The sequence below is a fragment of the Dicentrarchus labrax genome, unplaced genomic scaffold (genome assembly GCF_905237075.1).
Source record: "Dicentrarchus labrax unplaced genomic scaffold, dlabrax2021, whole genome shotgun sequence".
In the NCBI taxonomy this organism is placed as follows: Eukaryota; Metazoa; Chordata; class Actinopteri; family Moronidae; genus Dicentrarchus; species Dicentrarchus labrax.
In genome coordinates this window covers 9,086,642-9,108,811 of record NW_026136718.1, presented here as the reverse complement: position 1 = coordinate 9,108,811, position 22,170 = coordinate 9,086,642, and the positions used below count along the sequence as shown (strand labels likewise).

The following is a 22,170-nucleotide window of genomic DNA, read 5'->3' as shown; positions in this document are numbered from 1 at the left end:
ACAAGTGTGTACAAGTGTCAAAGGCAGAGGCTTGCCATCCTGTTAAGAATATCAAGGTTGGAGTTGGGGCTGAGGAGGATTCATTTCATCTCATTTTGGAGGCATCATAAGAGGTAAAAGTTGGACAAACAAAGTCCCCTCTGCATCTTTGGACTGTGAACATGGTACAGTAAAGAGTTACACTCATACATTACACAGATCCCTGCCTGGCTCCTGCTCTTCTTCTTCTGTCTTTCAACTACCTCTCACTCTCTTTTTCTCTGCACTCCACCTTCTTCCTTTCTGCTTGCCATCCATCATGTTGATGAGGCTCCAGTGAATTTCGCGAAGCAAGACGTTTTTTGGATCGCAATATTTGGACAAGGAGACCGTTACTGACTGCACTGGGACTCCTGGTGTCAGCACTGGTGTCTCATAATGGAAAGGGTTCCGACTGAAACATAAATGCACTACAGAGGATTTTGAAATAGGCAAAAATTAAGTTTTGGCCAGCAGTGAGACCAAAGGTATAAATCATTTTATGATCCCACTGCTTTTATCTGCGCTCAAAGCTTTGATAATCATGATGATCACAAAATCATCATCCAAGTAATTTACTACTTAGATTAGGAATTTTTCTGTGAGATCGTAAATTGTTATGCATTTATTATTACTCTGACCAGTGAGTATTTGAGTTCAAACTTAGCTTTTTATTGAAACTGTGCACCTGAGTCATAGTAAACTATCACTGTACTGTTTTCTTTCACAGTTTTTCTTGGTGCACAGCCTGGAACTTATTTACAACTCTATATGCATTCTCATCTTACATCATATTTACAGCCCATTGCTTTACAAATCAGGCACAAAAACCATACCATAAACCTCATGACATGATTGCTGTGAGGCATGGATAACAGCATCATGTTAGGGTAACATTTTCCATAAAGCTACATTAATTCTGCCACTATGCAGGTTCTCTGCATGGGATCCACAGCAAGAAACTGAGAACCCTATAAAATACAACTGACACTGACTGCAGCTCGGAGGCCAACTTTATGTCCATAAGTACTGTAAGTGTGTTTGAGCATGTGTGTAAATCTACTGAGCATGGTGTAAACTTCATCTTTCTGCACCACTTCATTCAAGGTATTTTGTGTGTTTATACAGTATGTGTGTGTCCTTTAAGTGTTATTTTCATGATATAGGACATTAAGGACAACTTACCATAACACTTCAATATGTTTTTTTTAAATCATTGTTAATCTTTTTATTAAAAGGAAGAAATAGGGTCTTTGGGGGAAATATCAGAAATGCTGCTTTTCCTCCCATCAGGCTGGAGGATCAGATTAGTGTCTGTGTTTAACTGACAGTAGTTAGTAAGCTGGAAAGTGCCGGTGTCAGACCGTAGGGAACGAGAGACAAAGAAAACAAACTTGCGCTGTAGCTGACATGTCATGGGCAGACGGTTGAAGACCAAGGACCACACCGGCATCTAACTGGGCCGAGGTTACACTTGCAGGTACCTTTACATGTTGTTTAATGTGCTGCAGCTGTGCAGCTAATTTGTTTGGTTACTTGGTCGCCCTTGTGTTGTGTAGCAGGCTGCTGTCTGGATTAGTGCAACAGTCCGTTTTGCCTATGATAGAACGCTGGCATTATGGTTTTATGCAAGATTTGATTGGCTGGCAAAATAATGTATCCCTCTACGTAGACAGATATCTATTGGTATAGTATGTAAAACTAAGGGGCACCATTAAACCAAAAATATTAAATATTAATTTCTGCTTTGTCATTTTTTCTTAAAGGAGCAAACAGGACATGTGATTTGCAGATATGAAGGCTCTAGCGAACACCGTCCTGCAAGTAGATCCATCACACACCAATTACACTTGTTGACAGTCTAATGCTTGCCAGCCCCGAAGCATTCCTGTCTGACAGTCCTGGCTCATTACATGTTGTGATGGAGGGTAGCTCACCATGAGATGAACTACAGTATTACAGTCCATTGACCAAAGTCAACACTGCTGTCTATGTAGTGAGTCCTTCTGAAATGTTGTAATAGACCTGTGTGTGTGTGTGTGGGGGGGGGCGGTATTTCTTCTTCTTGTTAATACATATTTTGTCTAATTTTCTGTAAATTCCTTTTGCTTCAGTTCATTTTCATTAGTAATATGTAATAAATAATTGTAGTACACAACAGAGTTGATTTGTTCTGACAGAGAGTTCGGTGTGTCAGCTTATAATGATTTTAATGGAACTAATTTGATTAAATTTTATTCCATTTTATCTGTATAGTGCCAGATCATAACAAAAGTGATCTCAGGATATTTTATTATATTAAGTTAGACCGTACTCCCAATTACTGCATTACAAGTAAATCACCAAATAAGTTGACTTAATGCCTGTGATTATCCTGTGACAGTGCTTACCTGATACATCCAGGAAGGTGCGAGCTCTTCCTGTCCCAGCGCTGTTGATAGCAATACACTCGTAGTAGCCCTCATCCTTCAGAGTTACCTCGGCTATTTCCCATGATGCATTGTCAGACTCACTAGAATCAAAAGGAAGAGCATTTAATACTTTTATACTCACTATCTGTTGAGAATAATGCTGAATTCATGCTTTGATCTGGTGAAAATCCAGTCAGATTTAGTCACACAGGAGTGTAGAGATGGAAACACAATATGGGAGTTTTAACCTCCTCCAACAGAGATAAAAAGGTTTTGATCCAGTCCGTTTGCCTGCTGGAGAGTGTTTTGTTTTTTGGGGTGATTTCTGTCATTTTATTTTGATAATTTAATGCCTATGAAGAACAAGTAAGAGTCGCTGCCCAGGGACAAACTTATTCTACAGCAACAGCGTGTAGAGCCAGACTATTTTCAGATCTAACTCTGTGATTTATGGTTTTTTTATGACAAAACAAAATTGTTGACTGTTGGAACAGTGGAAAGACTAACCAAGGCGGATTTGGTGAGTTTTATTTTGTTTTTGACGAGTTTGAATGAAGTATGTTTTATGATGAGTTAACATGGCAATTAAACTGGTCTTAGTTCAGTAAAAGAGAGAAACTTGAATTCAGAAGATGTCTGGTTGTATTTCTGTTTAATAAGGAAAATAGGTGTTAGAATACTAATTTTTTTTAAGAGTTTTTTTTAGAGTTTAATTTTATTTATGTATAGCTCAGAGAGTCATTCATGAGTTAGTACACTAGTGGCAGGTGAATGGAATGAACTGGGTTACATTGAAGAATCGGTTTCCTCCACCGCTCCCTGTGTACGTCGCACACACCTGCATAAGGTTATCTGTAATTGCTGGTTGTTGTTAAAATATTGCCCAAACCTACAACAGACTACTGCATCATCATCAAACATTATGCATCAATTGGCTGAGAGAAGACTGGGCAAACCCTTCATCAACAACATACTGCATCTGTGGAGCTCATTTATGGGTTTGAACATGACTGCATGGCTGATTTTTTCCAAACCCTGGTGAGGCAGTAGAACAGCAACCCATAAAGCTGCTCAATAAATACAGTTCTGATGAACCACATGCTGTGTTGCTGTGATAATCTTCTGAAATGCTTAAAAGGTGGCTAGGACTTTAACAGATGTATCCCATATCACAGTTTAGGCACAGTCATAAAAATGTGGCTGGAAATGGGACATGGATAAAATAACATTATGGTGAAAGTGCATCATATGGAACTGGCATATATTGACAATTACTTTATAGCACGTCTTTTCCTTTCCTTTCCATGATATCTGACTTTTGGGACTGTTATTTAGGAACAACATTGAGGAAAATGTGTGATTTGTGATATATGAAAACAATGAGAAGAACTCCTGCACACTGTCTTGCTTACTGCTGATTTTTAAAATGTATTAATACGCTTCAGTCTGTCCCATAATGAGCTACATGAATAATATTGACTTGACTTGAATTTCAAACACAATCCCAGAACTGAAACACCAAGTCCTCCCCGGCCCTGCTCACCTGAAGAGTTGGTCCACCCCAAGTCGCCTGCCGTCCCTGCTGAAGCGCAGAGTGAAGGGAATCAGGCTCTCTACCTGGCAGCTGACAGCCCCCCTCTGGAGGTAGTAGCCATGAGTGGTGGCTGGCATCAGCACCTTAGGGGCATCTAAAAGAGACATCAGCAGACAAAGTTAATCACTCAGGCAATTGATCACATTGTCCTAAATATGGGGGTTAACCTGCATCACTGACCAGGTATAATACTGGAGAATGAAACGCTGGAGACTCTCTGGAAGAGGAAACCGTCCAGGTCATATCCTGTCACCCGCAGGAAGAAGGCCTCGTTGGGTGGGATGAACTCGGTGATGTTCCAGAGGCCGTATGGCTGGCGCTCGGGGTAGAAGCGGATTGGCAAAGTTTTGATAACTTTGCCCATGATTGACAGGAGCTCTAGCCTGTCAGCCCGAGCAGGAGGTGAAAGCCCGGTGGTGTTCAGGAGGATGTGGGTGGGAATACCTGGAAAGTTGGTATAACATATACTGTATTCTTTTCTGTCCAAAAGCTAAAAGATGGAAGTGAACGCAACAGGTGAAAATGAATACAGACAACAGCTGTGGTGTCTTTTTTTTCCCTTTTCTTTCTTACAATTTGTAAGGTTGAACTCACTGACCTTGAACTGGCCTGCTGGCAGTCTTTTTGAAGTCCAGGGTGGGCTTTCTGGAAAACCCGGCTCTAAAGTCAATGGTACTGAGACCTGAGATACGGACTGAGTGTCTTCCTTCACTAGAGGTCTGTATCGAAGAAAGGGGACAAAAAGATATGCATGTCCAGGACTGATTACCAAGCCTGGTAATGTGACTCAGAACTACTAGTTAGTACATCTGTGTTTCTAGCTTTATTTTACTGATGTGATTGTGTCTTAGTATTCATATAAACAAGCACTTCCTGGTCACATCATTTAAACTGTTTGATGTTGGGTACTTGATGGCTAATAGTTTTATATAACTCAAGAAAACAAAAGAAAGAAGAATTTTTGCATCAAAGGCAGTTTTGAGTGGTCTAAATGACAGACACGGCACTGGGACTGTTGTGTAACAGCCTTTTGTGTGCCAACCATCCCTGCATGTATAGACAAGCTGCTCTAAGTAAGTCAAGGCTGACTGTCGGATATCTCACACCCGAGCTTATAAAACATTCACAATTCAGAGATGACCCAATCAGTCTGACATTCACGCTTTAATTACACAAACACAACCACTATAATCAAAGAGTGGCTAATGGCTCGTGCGGTCTTCATCACATGGAGGTCTTCTGAAGCTTTGCAGAAACAGAGACAGAGTAATTACAATGAAATATAGGTTGGTGAGAGGTGGAAACTCCTCACCTTAGGTAAAAAACACTGGAGGTGTCACAGACACTGACTCATAATGCAGAGGCATGCAAACCTAAACTGTCATTTGCAATTGCCTGAAATGAAAGAAATTGTGTGAATTTACTGTATTTTACAATTAGCGAGTCATACCTGACCTAAACTCAAATTCCCTGTGAAAAGAAAACCACCAAACAGGATAGTGCAGTGCATACAGATAAAAGCTAGAGGTGAAATAGCTCAAACAATGAGGTAACAACAGGACAAAGGAGATCCGGCAGAGCCTTAAATGCTAATGCCAGCAATCATGAAAAACAATACATGCTGTGGTCATCAAACCTGCCCTAATGGCCATCATGGAATTATCCCGGGTCTTTAGTTGGTTGTAAATGAGGCAATAATCAGGGGAGAGGTCCTCTAAAGGTCATGCTGTTACCAAAGACAAGAAGAGTCCCTGTCATTAAAGCTACTCATTTCCCAATTTCACACCCACCCAGACAGAATGACCAACACAGGTCTCAAATACACCCTCATTCAGCTGAATCAGCTCTCGTGTGTCTGAGGTGAGATAAATGAAAACACCAAAGACTAAAAGAGAGACCAAAGAGAAAACTATTTACTCACACTCTCATAGTTTGATTTGCTAGAAAACGGACCTACTATATATCATGATGTGACATTTTGCATCAAACATGCAAAAACCCTTTTCAGAAATTAACTGTTTGAGATTCTTTAAAGATTATATTATATTGCATTTTATTGATTTTGAATGGCCTTTCTGTTGGAAATGTATATCAATATACCCTGTCACTGACAACAGCAATGCCTGCAAGGTATAATATATAATGTTCACTCTGAATCTGGATTCACATCCTGGATAAGGCAAATGTATTTTTACATTCAACCCTAATCTGCAAAATATGGGTATCAAGTACCACAAGGGGACAGGAGGACTTAACTTAAAGATGTTGTGCAAAGGTCAAAACATTGTTTAGTCTTTGTTTTCTCTGCGTTTGGCATGAGAAAGCTCTTAAATAAATTTCCCACTTCAAGTCCTTTCAATTTACTGCCCTGCTTCTTCTTCTCCATTACCTAAAGTATTAGATGCGTTTTGTGTTCGGCAGGCTACCTGGCTGCTGTCTACACATCAGGACAGAAGAATACAAGGAGAGAGAGCAGACTCAGAAATAGAAGAGAGCAGACAAAAAGAACGAGAGTAGGGCAGATCACCCACACTGCTCTTCCTTTGAGCTGTTTGCATGCTTTTAAAATTACAGCGTTTCTAAACTATCATCAAGGGCTATAAAATTCAATATGAAGCTTAAATTAATGCATGAGGGAGTGATGAGGAATGTAACTTAAAAAACATATACATCTAACAATGTTGAGTGTTGCTGACAGACACTATAGTCCCACAAACCACAAATAGAAGAGCTGCTCACTACTAATAAAGATATATATATAATTTTTAATTTGGACATGTACAATGGCTCCAGTAACATTTTGACCAAGGTTAAAGAACAATCAGTTATTGGGAAAGTATTGTCACTTGTTACTTCGCATTTGAACCTGTCGACAAGGCCACTGTTTGATTGACATCTCTCGGTGCACACCTGGTCATCATCATTTCCTCTTAGAGAAAAACTGAACATGTCTTTATTTCTTCTTCACCAACACAGTATTTGCAAGTAGATTACATTTAGTAATAGCAGTAGAATATACTACAGATTTAGAACGACTCAACATCCAATTAAAGGCAGATTAAAAAGGATCAAATTCCTTTTCACACACAATCTATGGCCTGGGCGTTACAGTGGGGTGTCACGGGCCATTAGCCTTACTAAAACCCAGCATGGCAGAACAGTGAAATCCCCCTAAACTATTTATCCACATTTCTTTTCGATGTCCTGGGAAACACGGCTACAGATAAGAGGGAGATATTTTTAGTCTGCAGGCCAGATTGCAGATTAGTGTGGGGGACTGATGTTGGAGAAGGTAGTGTCCAAGAGCAGAAATGGGGAAAACAACATGTATTGGGACTAAAGAGAGAACAGGAGATCCTCCTGTGCTCTGTGGGAGAGAATTAGAGGAGTAAATGTGTGGCGAGGAAGATTTATGAGGAAACAGAAAAGAAGATAAGTGACAGAGATTCATGAAGAAAGATGAGACAGGGAGCAGAATGAGAGGCAAACACAGGACAGAAATAAGACAGGAGGATGCAATATATCTTTTTTATGTCTGTTTGATTTCCCTCATCACTTCCATGATCACTGTCCATGGAACAGGTCACCATATGAATTGGCAAAGAAAGCAAAGAACCTCAATCAAAGTCTTCTGATGTGGTTTTAAACTGATATTAAACAGAACACACAGTTATGCAGAACTATTCACCGTTGAGCACATTTTAATCCCAGAGTTTCGTTCAACAAGTACCCACCGATAGAGAAAAAAAACGAGTGTTATGAAGCAACAAAATCCAATGTAAACAATCAATCAAAAGTTGAAAAAGGTCTGCCAGAGGTAATGCAACATATTGTTAAGTGTTTTTTAGTCTCTATCACACAGGAGGACAAAGACAGCCAGCAATGCTACAGTTTGAAATGTTGAGCTCTTGCCAGTTTTCCTGTGTGAACAGAGAAAGGGCTCCATACAGTACGCTGGTGTTTAGTGACAGACCACAGCATGAGATTAACCTGAGGGTTAAGTGTAGACACAGCTGGAAAGGCCTTGTTTCATCGTATAGACTAAATCAACCTCATTCCAAAACCAAAATGCATTACTGGTCGAATGTATGTTCCACATTCATGTTAGTTTTTGAGATAACCTTATGAATTAATGCATGTAATTTGAACCATAAATACAATAGTTCTCCCATAAAACCCATAAAGACCCTACTGAGAGGGGATTAGAGAGGTATTAAAAGGTGCAACTTCTTCTCAAAAAGAAGAGAAAAGTAGCTCAACGAGAAAGGGACACTATAGTCGCTTTCAGGGCTGTTTCATCGGTTTGCAAGCGATGAAAAACAATTACCACATTTTGTAGAATAAAAAGAAAGTAAATGAATCAGGGGAAATAATCCTTAAAAGAACCAACAGTCCAGGTTCAGTGTGCATGCATCCTCACATGCTCACAACAGAACTTTTCTTTGAGCGGAAATACAGAGATGACACAGTTTTCATCTAATCTCTTCCCCTGTAAATCAAATGGGTGCTAACACATAACACAGCTATGCAGAGATGAGGGAAAGTGTCCCAGCAGGAGTCTAGCAAGAATACAGGGGCCATTGAGGCCTCCAGCAAATCACTCAGGTAAAAATGCTTGTCAATTCCCAACATCTGGCATTGACAGTACGGACAGTCAAATGTATGACCTTTTTTTGCATTACCTTGACAGCAGGGTGCCAACAGTTTTAACTCTGTGAGGGAACACAACAGCAAGGGTGCCCCAAACAAAAATGAAGCAGGTTGTGTTGACAGCAGTAGTCCTGAACGTGCTTTTTCTTCATCTTCCAGGCCTGTCTTAAAAATCATTTCAAATATGTCTTTCTGATCATGTTTTTGTTTGCTCTGAGATTCTTTAACCAGACGTCGCGTATGTTAAATTGATTACATATCACTGTACCTCAACATGCTGATATATTACTGCAGTAATTCAACTTAAGAACCTTCCTCAAGGGCATAGCTCCCTCGCGGGGTGTGAGTTGTGACCTCATTCCAAGTATACTACTGAACTATTTGCAGTAAGTCTTTTTAAAGGACAGCTCGGCTCTGGGAATTGTTAGGAGAAGCCTGTAATTTTACACACATTCCCAGGTAAAGAATGAATTGTTTACCTTGATAGACCACATCCCAGGCTGTGGGTCCTTGATGTTGACAACTTTGGCAGAGTTGGGAATGTGCAGGAGCTCAGTGAGGCCATCACTCTTCCCCACGACCTTCCCTAGAGGCAAACCATGAACACGGAGATAATCATTCATCTTTTCTGCACCTTTGACTGATACTAATGAATTCTTAACACTTCTTGATTCAGGGATGCAAGTTATATATAAAATATTGATGTTAGCTGTCAAAATATACAGATGCAGGACATGGTCCAATCCAGTCCTATGATAGAGATGTTTTTTGGTGTACTCACTTTTAAGTCTACCTGGTCTGTGTCCTAAAAGTAAGATTCCCTCCTCTTCTTCAAACTCTTCATGCATGCTTGTTGAACCCTGATCCACAATAGTCTAGAAAAAGCTTTTTATCTTTTATTGTTTTAGAGGGACTGACACCACTGTTTAGATAGTAACTAAGATATCAGTATAACCAATAAATGTACAATAAACATACAAGTTTTTGACTAGTCAGCGACATTAGTTAGCAACAAATTTAAGGAAAACCCAACATTAAGTGGCTTAGTAAGTTGTTGGGCTACCATGAGAAGCTAGAACAGCATCCATTCTCCTTGCCATTGACTCTTTAAAGCTGAGCTGCTTTACTGGAGAAATGGAAGATCATTTTTCCAAACAATACTTTGGTATATTTGGTGTTTTGATGATGTGGTGGAGAATGCTGTATAACATGTCAGTTCTAAATCTCCCACAGAAGTTCAGATAGTTTAATATCTGGTGACTGTGAAGACCAAAACATGTAATTCAAATCATTTTCATACTTTCATACCATTCAGTGAGCACCGGTACCCTGTATACAAGCATCTGCATTTTTTTATGTTGCTCTACTCAGTTCTTAAGTTTTTTTTTTAATTTCCTTTGTCACCCATCTGTATATATGTATTAATAAGTACATACACTTATAACACTTATCATACCCTGTGGGTTTTTTATCTCAATGTTGGGTGCTAGGCCGCTGAGGGCCACAGTGACTTCCTTTAGGCTGGGGTCAAAGGGCATCTGCCAAGTGTTGCTGACCCCAGTGAAGTGATCAGTGGACAGCAGGTGGACCTTGGATGACTGCACTGCTTCCTCCACCCATTTCAGAACCTACAGCGATGGGAAGGAAATGTGAAGAATGTAGGAATTACACATGTCTCTATGATGGCATAGAAGCTAGATAAGGTTATGTATTTAAATGTTCAATGTTTAAAAAAATAACACTGTTAAAGGGACTCAATTTATTCATTTTAAAACATGAATAATCTACAAACTAACAAACACACACTTATATAGTACACACACACACACACACACACACACACACACACACACACACACACACACACACACACACACTTTTACCCCCTCAGCTGCATACAAGGTCATTCCCTAAACATGTGCAAAGCTTTCATCAGGAAGTTTCTCACATTCCCCCGTGTCCTGCCCCCCTTTTTCCCCCGTGTCCCTATGGAGACCTCAATAGCTACTGTGTGAGACCCAGACCCAGACGCTATTTAACTCAGAATGTGTAAAGGAGCAGGTATTTAAGATGTGAGAGTAATATGATAAAGTGCATTCATTTCAGAAAGCCTTAAGGTAAAGCTGGTTGCACAGGGAAAAATAAATGATTTGACTGAACTGTTGAAATGCAACAACAAATGTCTTGATTTATCAGGTATTTCCTTCCATCTGTACCTTAAAGAAACAAGCTGTTGTCAATTTAAATCAGATTATTTAGAATAAGCATTGCAAACAAACCAAACTATGATCTAATTTCTCAAAACTAGCTACAAAACTACATTTCTGAAGCTTTCTTGCTTCCTTTAAAATCTGCCCTTGTGGCTGTGGCTGCTACTGACTACTAACATGTTTTTAGTGAAAATTACGCTGCTGATGAGCAAATGTGACAGAAAGACAAAGCGAAGTAAATACATTAGAGTGATGAGACTCTTACTAAAAAGAGGGACAAAGAGTGAAGGACTCTCATGCAGTCTTCACAGAAAATTGCTCAAAATCGAGAATCCCTTTCTCCCCTAGCAACAACTCTTATCTTATAGTAATAAAACAGCAAAAGTATTCAAACTTCTGGCTTTGACTCACTGCCCAGTCCAAGACTGTTGATTTACATTTCTTGGAAAGGTTAAAAAGAGCTACGCTATGCATCAATCAATGAAATGTTTCCTGCACATTTGTTCTGGAGTCCAGACTTGAACGTGGGCACAGCAAAAGACATGAGACAGGCTGTAAAACCTTCCACTACAATTTCATTTACACAGGTTCAGGGGTCCAACCCAGGCCAAACTGAAATTATTTTAATACTGTGACCAAAGCATGTCTTTTTGAAACCCAAAAGTTTTGACTCTGAAACTTAAAACTGCAGATAAGCAAAGAGAATAGAGATTTTCGTTCACTAATGCACTTACCTCATTGACCTGTTTCTTGTCTAGATGGAAGACCTGTCCAGAGCTGGTGGAGGCAATCTCTTCGTAAGCCTTGTAGCCAATGTGAGTCCTGTCATCACAGTCCCCTGTCAGCACAAACACCACCTACACACATACATACACAGATATAAAAATGTGATTTCTTTACGTCTTAACTTGTATACAACTTACTGTATATTGCAGTAACATCCAAACCTGCGACTGTTTCTGCTGAATGAGCTGCAGGACTTCATGGGTCAGCTTGTAATCTTTGGAACGGGCATCGGTGAAGACATAAATAAATGAGCCTGGCAAGGAGATCTCCAAGGCAATCTTAATGGCACCAATGCTCATCTCTGGACAGTCCCCACCTCCCTGAGAAAGAGAAGGATATCATCAGCATATGGTGTACACGTATATATGCATGTGTGAGTTTGTGAGCCACCAAAACAGTGCTCTGATTTTGTCTAGCAAACATTTTGGTAAAGAATCTAGTCTAAGGTTATACATGATCACTTCATCAGGTACATCTGTACAATATAATGCAATCCTATACAAAAGCTCTGCTTTAACATCTATACAATGTTCAGTTTTTGTTGATGTTGGAAATGGGTAAATTAGACGTTTAGGTCATAATTAAATCAGTAAAATGCAGTCCAGTACAACACCACCATTAACTACGACTTGAATGCTAAAACTTATAACTTGACTTAATACCTCTATGACAATGTCGACGACAAGTGAACATTATAGACATCATACAAGTAGATTTTATGCCATTTTGGATTGCATTGGATCGTATAGATGATACCTAATGAGTGTATGTAATGCATAATTATCATGCAGTGTCGATTCCGTGCTTTAATCACATGGATACATTAAAAATTACAATTAGAACGCACTAGAGCACTAACATTAGTGTTCGATTAGCAGCACATGAGAAAACCTTTGATACCAGACTTGAATTGATGCCAGACTTTCCTATCAGCAATCCATGATTAGCATTAATATTATATCATGAAAAAGATTTAAAAGACTGTTAATATCTAATGAACTTTGTAGCTTTTAGATATGCAGCTAAAAATAGACAAAGGGATTGCAGTTAAAAATCAACACAAAAATGTGTGACAGTATGTGTGAATGTTCAATCTGTCTGTTGTTGGTGGGGTCAAAGACAAATGTCCTCTCCAGCATTCCAACAGAGACATTTCTGTCTGTGTGGGGGTTCAATAGCTAGATATGATGCATTACCCTCAAAAGTAACATCTGGAACGGAGTGACCCATGATTTTAGGCCACGGGGGGGGGGTGAAGAGACAGGAACCCTCTGTCTCTCCTGAACCCCAACATCTCCCCTTTGGCCAAATATCTACTCCCCCATTCCCTGATTGCCCCCAAGACTAAACCTGATAACCCCTAAGTGCACTTTTGTTCTTGTGGCTTAAAAAATGTGCAGTGTTGCCTAACATCTTCACACTCAAACACAATGGCATTCATGTCAGAAGAATTTCAAGAATAGTGTAATTTCCAAAGAGTGTATTTTCCATGCACACTGGCCAAAAGCTCTTCAGGGGTTGTGCAGGTGAACAGGCGAGGGGAGGAAAAACAGACTCAGGAATGAAGCAGCAAGTGATAGGAAACTGGATCTCTTCCATGCTACACACAACACGCTCGCACACCAGATTAACAGTAGCACATGCCAAGGATGCACAGACACTTGCCAAAATCTTATTCTTCAAAGGACAGACCTCTGAATGCTACTTGCCTCTGTCTGTGTCTGTCTATCATCCTTAGTCATAAGGAGTACCAGGTCTGTAGTTTTTATGCTTTGTTCAAGTAGTACACAACAGGGTTTCTGCACAACAACCTTTCTCTCTCCAAGTGATTATACAAAAAACCAAACTTGGCAGAACAAAGCTTTCTAGTCATTGTATGGTTTTGTTTATACATTTGTTTGTAATGGTGCAGGAAGGCAAATATACATAGAATGAAGAAGGTTTTCTTTTTCATTGGTAAAATCAAGGTCAACATATGACCAATGCTTTGGAGTGTTAGAGCCCATAAATACATTGCATGAAAGATGAAAATCCACTAGAAATGGGAACAGTATTTACAAGTCTCTTGTAAAAATAAAGAAAAATAAATCATTGTTTGAAACTTCTTTCTTCAGGCTTGGTCTTAATCAGCTAACAAACGTTCCTACCCAGACGTCTGGTATGACCACAGTCTGGTGCTTTTATCAACGCCAGATGACCTTATGCTACTGCTATAGCATCCAGGCTGCTGCTGCTGTTTCCTTGGTTTGATGAATGTGATCTCTGAACCCACCTGAACGTACAGCTCTCTCAGCTCATATTGGAACTTCTTGGGGTCTGTTGTGATTGTTACGGGTCCAATCTCTGCAAAAAAAAAAACAACAGAAAGAGACTCTGTGATTAATAAGGCCACAGGCTGAAGTCTGCATCAGATGAATAACTGAAAGCATTTTTGTTTCCTAAACTCTTCTTTTAGCTAAATATTAGTTTTGGCAGATGTGTACGGATGTCCAGATTAAAATGTCACAATATAAACTGCAGCAAGCAAAAACTTCAGGAAAGGAGATATATTTAACCAACAGAGAAAAGGAAAAAAGGAAATGAGAGAAAGATTCAGAAGACTGACAGACGATAAAGGAAAAACATAAAAGGAATGACACGGAAGATTGGAATTATAGTCTTAAAATATTTCAGTCAGATGTCAGATATAATGATGAAAAGTTGGTATCATCTATATGTCATGAACCAGAATTTAGGGAATACTGGAAGACAGGACAGACTAATGCAGACAGATGCAAATAATGAAATCATTATCGTCAAGGAATAAAAAAAGTCTACATCTAAAAAGCAACGAGTCCATTACTCTCACTTAGGTTTATTTTTCTCTGTCTCTCATCCAATATATTTGTTTGAATCACCTATCCACGCATATCACTGTTGCACAAAATTAACATCAAAGTTAAATCGAGTCAATATTGATTAATCTGCAGATTATTTTCTTAGTTAATTAAATTAATTAATTAACTGTTTTGTATATAAAATGTCAGAAAACATTTCAGACAAAAACAAAATTCATCAAGATGACATTTTGAAATGCCTTGTTTTGTCCAACCGTCTAAAACCCCCAAAAATCAGTTTACTAGCGGGTAGAGTTAGGAAAGGTCCCAAATTCTCACATTTGAGAAGCTGTAAAATTGCTAAAATGAGTCACCAATTATCAAAATAACAGCCAATTCATTTCTGTCAACTGAATAAATAATTCATCAACTGATCGTTGCAGCTCTACATACAGATAGAAGTTAAGGTGCAATTGTCCCTGCCATTCATTGTGTTATTGGTTCCTCTGTGGTTGTAGACAAAATACTTTTCAGTTCAGCTATTGTTACGTTCTTGTGTCAATGTTCGCTTAGGATTTGGTCCAAGTGAGGCCATCTTTCACTGTATCATAAAAATGGAGCACCACCACCACCACCACATAGTGACAACATGGCCAGTGCTCTGTACCTCTGCCAGTGTTGGTAGTCACTGCTGTTTCTCAGCTTACTTTGTTCTATCTGTTAATGAGCTGCTAAGCCCCTTCTTGAGTCAAACTGTGTGACTTCAGCCACTGCAGCTGTGCTGTGGAATGAGCCTGATGAGGGGCTGCAAAGAAGCACACACACACGTAGGCACACACAGACACACACTGGAGTTCTGCACATGCAAGCAGATTGGAAAACAAGGTTTCCCTTGTTGAAGAAAGGGCAATTTCAAAGGATCCCTGACTTTTGAAAAAGGATACAGTTTGAACTGTTTTACAACAGTCTTCAGCTTTGTCAAGAGGCCAGTGCCCAAATGAAAAATTTAGCTGTTGAGTTGAGTGCTGAGACTCTTTAAACATACTTTTCATCGAGAACTTTCTATTCTTCTCCTGTCTCAGGAGAGTTTTTCAAAGTAAAACCTTTATGGTTGTTGAATTTGACATGACTTTACACTGCATGCTATGAGGAAACAGAAACATTTAATTTTCTTTTTCTTTTGCAACCAGCATCACCTTACATTTCTTCCTGAAAAGCACTCCACGAGCACTTTCAATTTCTATAATAACATACACAAAGAAGCAAGAAGCCTTTTTCCAAATGACCCAGATTTTGGCATCCTATTAAATCCTCAAGGTGGAGTGAAGGAACATTTGCGGCGATCAGAGACGCTTTTTAAAACTAACATGGAAATGTGTCTGGCTGCTCTGAACGGAACATGGATCTCGAGCCAAAGTTTTTTAGAGATGGAAAAGCTGACATCTCTTTCCTTATGGGAAAAGTTCCCATGGCTGTTGTAAGTATTCTTTAGACTATTTTGGCTATGGTGCCCCTAACCACAGCACTGTACCAGCACTGTGGAAAACCATTGCTAATACTCATGACCTCTAAACAGTATGAGATGACATAAAGCTCACTCTTCAAACTCTACTTGTGTAATGATCTTTGACTTTGACGTATCAAGATAAAGATAGCGCTGCTGTTCATTGTTATTCATTGCTTTAAATATGCATTTATCCACATTTAGAAAACCAAAGCTTGCGTGCTCCTTTTTGTAGCCAGGAGCCAAGTATAAAAGCTACAAATATTCATGCCTGGGAGCTTCCAAGTCCCAGCAGTCTACTAGAACTGTTGGGGGCTAAGTGTCTTAACCAAGAGCACCTTGTGAATTGTGGTTAAGGGAAGGGAAATCATTACTGCTTCATTTCCAAAAAACAGGTTCTCCCTGCGGGTCTAGAGAGTCAAACCAGGTTTTTTTTTGCACAGGATATAGTACCTTTTCAGGCAAATGGACAAATTCATTTTGGATAACTCAGTAGACTTTAAGGACCAGAGCTATTTTCCTTATTTACCCACTAAATGTCATAAAGAAAAAATGTTTGAGAACACACCTTACATGACTACATATACAAGAGAATGCAACACAGGAAATAGTTTTGATGCTTTCTCTGTGATGACAAAAAACACATAAGTGGCATGAACATGGCCAAGTGAATGAACTCAGAGTGAAAGAATGCTCTAAACTCTGACAAGAAGGAACAACAAAGGAGATAAAACGACCAAAACAAACAAATCAAAGTGAAGATCAGCATCTCATCCTGTAATCTGTTGTGTAAGTTGTTGACACACGTGGACTTGAAATAAACGAACAAAAAAAACAAATCACTCCAGCCTCCACCTCGATACTCTCACAGCATTCATCGGTACTGCCGGCTGTTTAAAGCGTGCATCTGCAAATCACGTGCAAGCTTAAACACTCACAGAAAGTCTAATGGGATGGAACAAACTGGGCAACTGTCCAATGACAAACTTAATTTCACCTCCACTAACATCCAGCCTTAAAGTAATTTGCTGGGAATCACTCACGCATTCACTGTGAAGTGAGTTTCTCTTTCCTTACAACATCATCAGCAAGGAATTCCAAGGCCAATGCATCGAAAGGTCACAGCCGTTAATGTCTTCAAACCAAATAAATCCTGAATTTTGGCAGCAATACACAGGACATGAGAGCTTCACAACAGTACCTGATAGACAATTGAAAAAGACACTGTACTATGTACTACTGACATTTCTTTTGTAACCATGATATGATGTGGCAGTTTGGGAAAGTTATGCTCTTTAAGTGCTCTGTGTTTGCTGCTGGCAGGACCTTCTGTCAGCAGTGGCAGCAATCACATTTACCATCTGCAACATTTGTTTTCATTTTTTTCACTCCTGAAGGCAATTTCTAACTCACAATTACTCTGGTTTATAAAAGACTAACCACGAAGCTTTCAGAAAACCAATGCTGAGACCAACAGCGATTTGAGGAACCCCTAAACTGAACCTTCTGCTCATCAATATCAACAGCAACACAATCACAAAGGGTTGTATTCTTTTCCCTATTTACGGGCAACGGTTCATTCATGGTTCAAGATTTTTATTGACAAAATGTACCCAATGTGCCCAATTTTTCAAACAGATTTTGAGCCACTGCGTGTTTCTAGTATAAGCTATTCACTCCATACAAAAAAATGTACGGTCAGGTGAAGGAGGTTCTTCGGCTTTCCCTGTCCAACAAAAATCCAACAGGTTACACAACATGTAGCTGTTACAGCACTTAACAGCAGAAGAGGCTGTAAACACACACTGCTTTCTGTCATTCTGCTGACTCAGGGTTAAATCTGCCAGAACGAGAGTGGCTGTCATCCTGACCGTCAGCTATGGGGCATAATTCACTTAATCAGCCCCACTGAGAAAACACATGTGAAACAGCACACGGTGCAATTAGTGAGCCTCGGTGGGGAAAGTGTCCAGCACTACGCATACTTCACACACACACACACACATATGTGAGGTAAGGCATGCAAGTCCATTTACACAAACACATACAAATATACTGTAGATAAAAGGTCAACAACATAATGCTCTGTAATTACCTCAGTATGAGCAGCCATCACTCTTAATATATGTACACATTTGTATCTCTTGGGAATGAAACTAAACAGGTTGAAGTACACTACATACAAAGACAATGTGCAACTTAATTCACATTCTCTTTCTTAATTGCTACTTCTCCCTTTCATTACTTTTCAACTATTACGTTTATTTCCTTTATTATTTATTGTTAACTTTTTATTCTTCTTCCTTTTTTTCTTTCCTTTTTAATAGAGATCTAAATCCCTAATTAAATGTGCTCAAATTGGCCAGCTTTACTCAGACACCGGTGGTGAAATCAGCCTGAAAGATTTTCCCAAACAGGAAATTGCAGCCTTGTGAAAGATTAATTCCTGCTTTTTACCAAGTTCATATGTGTTGCCTATTTAAAATGGGAAAGCGCAGTGAAGAGGAAGTGATTAGACCTCTCACGGGATAATAATCTCCATTTATTTCAAATAAAGTCTTTTTAACTGTCAACATAAAAAGATCATATTTTGGCTTCATGTAAACCGTATTCACAATCTCTGTTTTTGCTCTTTCCTCTGGATCTGATTCAAAGCTTATCAGTCACCAGGCTGCAAAATCAATTCCAATCTTGCCTCTGCTTTTTTCTTTCTGTCCCTTATTACAGTGCCTCTCTCTACATTTCTTCTTCCTCTTTCATTCCTTACCCTTCCTGCATCTTTTACCCAGTCTGACTTCACCAGCTGCCATCTAACGGCTGAGGTTTAGCCTGGAGCGACGGAGTTGACAACAGGCTTGATTTTAACCCACCACAAACTGAACTTGTGATGGAAACTTCTCCCCACAACTAACAGAGAGAGAGAGAGCAGGACCACCACGCAGCTAAACTCTGCTAGCTGCGTCTCTTTTTTCACTTCACCCGATGCAATTGGATGTGTCTCGGGACGATGGGCCACAAAACCACAGATCTCCATTAATGGCACTCAAGAGTTCACATGATCACACAAAGCCATTCACACACAAACCATATAGAGAGACCCGACCAATGCACATACCACACACACAGGCATGTAATCCCTTCCAGATGCATGGCCTGATGGGGTGCATGTTCCAGAGACAGATGACAGTGCTGAACCCTCTGCCAGTCATCAATCTGATTTGATAACTGGTGCTAGAGACAGAACACAGAAGAGGATGCAACCCGAGGGTAGATCTTAATTAAGTGTGTGTTGTGCGTATGTGTGTGTGTGTGTGTGTGTGTGTGTGTGTGTGTGTGTGTGTGTGTGTGTGTGTGTGTGTGTGTGTGTACATTTATGATTGTCATTTATTGGGATGTGTGGTTCTGCGGTGTGGCCATTCATACAACCAAAGGAACATGGCGACCCTGCAGCATAGGAAATCTCCTGCCTGTTTATGTATATGCTTAAGTGTGTGTATACGCTTGTGCACATATATGATAATAAAAAGCTAAAGAAAGAAATACTGCTGTAGGTATCAACAATAGTTGTCTCCTATTGTTCCTGTCACTATCCTCTATCCAGGAAAGAAGAAATAGTATTGAAATAATTGTGTAAATCTGTGTTAATGGTTTCAATCTGTTTTTAAAGGAAATTCAACATGATACTGTTAATTTTACATGCCAAATAGTATTTAATGAAGTGCAATATCTGATGCTGAATGCAAACTGCTGAGACATGTCCTCGATGAGGTTTGCTCCACCTGTTTAGGTTCAAACTAATATTACATTGTTTCACAAAATTATATTCTGTAGCTGAGCAGTTTTGGCGTAGATGTAAAACTTCTTTCACCATCCTTTTTAAAGTCTTTGACAACAGTAACTCACTAAAAATGGTCTGAGGAAATAAGTCTTGTGGTTGACCAGATGCTAAATATCTGTCAACACAGGCCATCTGTGTGCCATTACCGCTCATGAACATTATAAATAAACATTATCTAGAAGAGGCCGAAAAGTTAAGGAATTTAATGATTATTTCAACTTGTTGCTGCATTCTGTTTGATACCCCATTCACATCTGGTTTTGGAAAGGGTGGGGTCAGAGGCATAGTGGACCCAACAAAGATGTAATTTCTTGAGGATCCATATGCTAATACTAAGCATTATCACATGCTGGTAGTCATAGCCTTTAGACTAATCCTCACCACAAGCCATAAATGACTGAATGTGACGTTTGGATTTGCGGATTTCTACAAAGTAAAATGAAAGAAAAAGAGAGAATTGAGTGTAATCTGTTTGTGTGGTTGGGTGACCGCCTAGACTTTGTGTCTGAATACCAGCCACAAGAGACGAACGCAGACAAATGTGGAAGAAGGCAAATCTACATGAAAAATGTACTGCTCAAAACAAGATAGAGCACTATTTGGTGTCACTTTGTACTTTATTGAGTTTTGCGGGACATAAAGTTCATGTATTACTTGTCCAAGCTGTATTAAGTTTGCAGTGTGTAAGAATACATGGCATATATTCAAAATGAATGTCTTATAGGGTGCCGTATGCTGTACAGATTGTGATCTATATAAATAAAACTGTCTTGGTGACTTGAGTGAAGCTGAGATGTATGTGCTCTTGTATGGGATTCAAAGAAAAGCCCCACAAGAAGTAATGAGTTATAATTTTCTGACACCCGGTTTGACCCTGTCTTCAAGGTTGACTTGTTAGCCGTGCTCTTGAACTCTGTGATCTGTAAAAGGTCCAGACTTGGTAAACAATACATAAATCCATCTGGAGCACATTGGTTTACCTTTCTAAACTATTTCAGAATGTAACTTTTGTTTTCTGAACTACTGAGCATTTGGAGACACTTTATTTGGATAGTCTGCCAACAGATAGTTTATATAGTATTTCAACTGTTTTGCTTTGTCTGGAGATGTTTAACAGAATATCTATAGAGTAAATGTGAAAATTCCTAACCATGAGGCTTTAGAATTTTATGCCAAGTATGCAATGTGATACATAACATCCCAAATTCAACAAATAATGTTACGCTGACTTTACTGACCATAGAAACTTTATCGAAGCACAGCACTTCAGGTGGTGTGTACAATGTTTTCAAATCTGCTAGGTCAAGTATTGTTGGTGATCTTTGAGTTAATGTCTCTTTGAAATCTTTTAATACAACCTTATGCAGGCAATCAAGGTGTATTTTTAAGATTGCTTAGATTTTTTCCATTCCTGTCAGAATCAGGTTTGTATTATGATTATCCCACACAGTCCTCACTAATCTGCAATCACCAATTAGGTGGCTTATGTCCATTTTTTCATACATGGACTACAAGTGACACAAACTGAGACAACAGCAAATGATGTACACATAAACAATGCTGTGAAAACAGGAACGTGACTGAGTGGAAAAGTTCTGGTCTGATTAATTATCATTGCTGTTAGAGTTCTGTTAATACCTCCCCACTTTTTACATACAGGCTAAATTTTTTCTGTTTCCATTAGTATTGATTGATAGGAGTGGTTTCTGGGTCAAGCTGTGATACATCTTACTAACCTTCTTATCAATTTCACCTGTGAATAAAACAACTGCTTACAAAACTGACCCCACCCCTGGTTTCCCTGACCCTCAATGCATCACAGTGAAGAGGTAAGACAGATGCTCATTTTATTGCCTTGACAACATATTAAGGTTGGGGGGGGGGAGAAGAGGATGAAAAAGACAAAGCTGTGGCTTAGAGAGGCATCAGGTAGAGTAGTCTCTGATAGGGGTCTAAATGCCTCTCATTGAAAGGGCAACCGACACAGACGGCAAACACTGTGATGTTTCTACATATGGTATCCATTGTAGAAATAAAAGCCAAAATCCTGGGACTTGGCTAAGGCTGACACAATGATTCACCCTCAGAAAAAATGGGACTAAAATGTGGCCTTTTAATCGCATTAATTTGCCTCAAAAATTAAGTAGAGGGCTTGAAAATAAATGGTAACAACATCAGTATTACAACCACAAAATTACACAAAACTCATGACCAAGTATTTTATGAGCGATGTGTAATCCCAAAGCACTCAAAAGTGACTGGGTGGTGTTTCCTGTTTAGTGTAGCTCTTTTGTTTTACTGAGGAAATTCTAATTGTGCGTGCTGAAGCAGACAGAGAAACCT

At 39.4% G+C, this 22,170-nt stretch overlaps 1 protein-coding gene across 2 annotated transcripts in view; it reads right to left on the bottom strand.

The window, feature by feature from the left end:
• hmcn1 (hemicentin 1) overlaps window positions 1–22,170 on the bottom strand; it is an 81,409-nt gene that overhangs the window by 50,401 nt on the left and 8,838 nt on the right. For both annotated transcript variants that reach the window (XM_051377036.1, XM_051377037.1), the window contains exons 2-10: window positions 13,942–14,012; window positions 11,831–11,989; window positions 11,618–11,740; window positions 10,130–10,301; window positions 9,153–9,259; window positions 4,622–4,742; window positions 4,204–4,467; window positions 3,973–4,117; window positions 2,409–2,530 (exon numbers count right to left, since the gene is read on the bottom strand). In XM_051377036.1, the coding sequence (XP_051232996.1) occupies window positions 2,409–2,530; window positions 3,973–4,117; window positions 4,204–4,467; window positions 4,622–4,742; window positions 9,153–9,259; window positions 10,130–10,301; window positions 11,618–11,740; window positions 11,831–11,989; window positions 13,942–14,012 (1,284 nt within the window). The remainder of the gene's footprint in view (window positions 1–2,408; window positions 2,531–3,972; window positions 4,118–4,203; window positions 4,468–4,621; window positions 4,743–9,152; window positions 9,260–10,129; window positions 10,302–11,617; window positions 11,741–11,830; window positions 11,990–13,941; window positions 14,013–22,170) is intronic.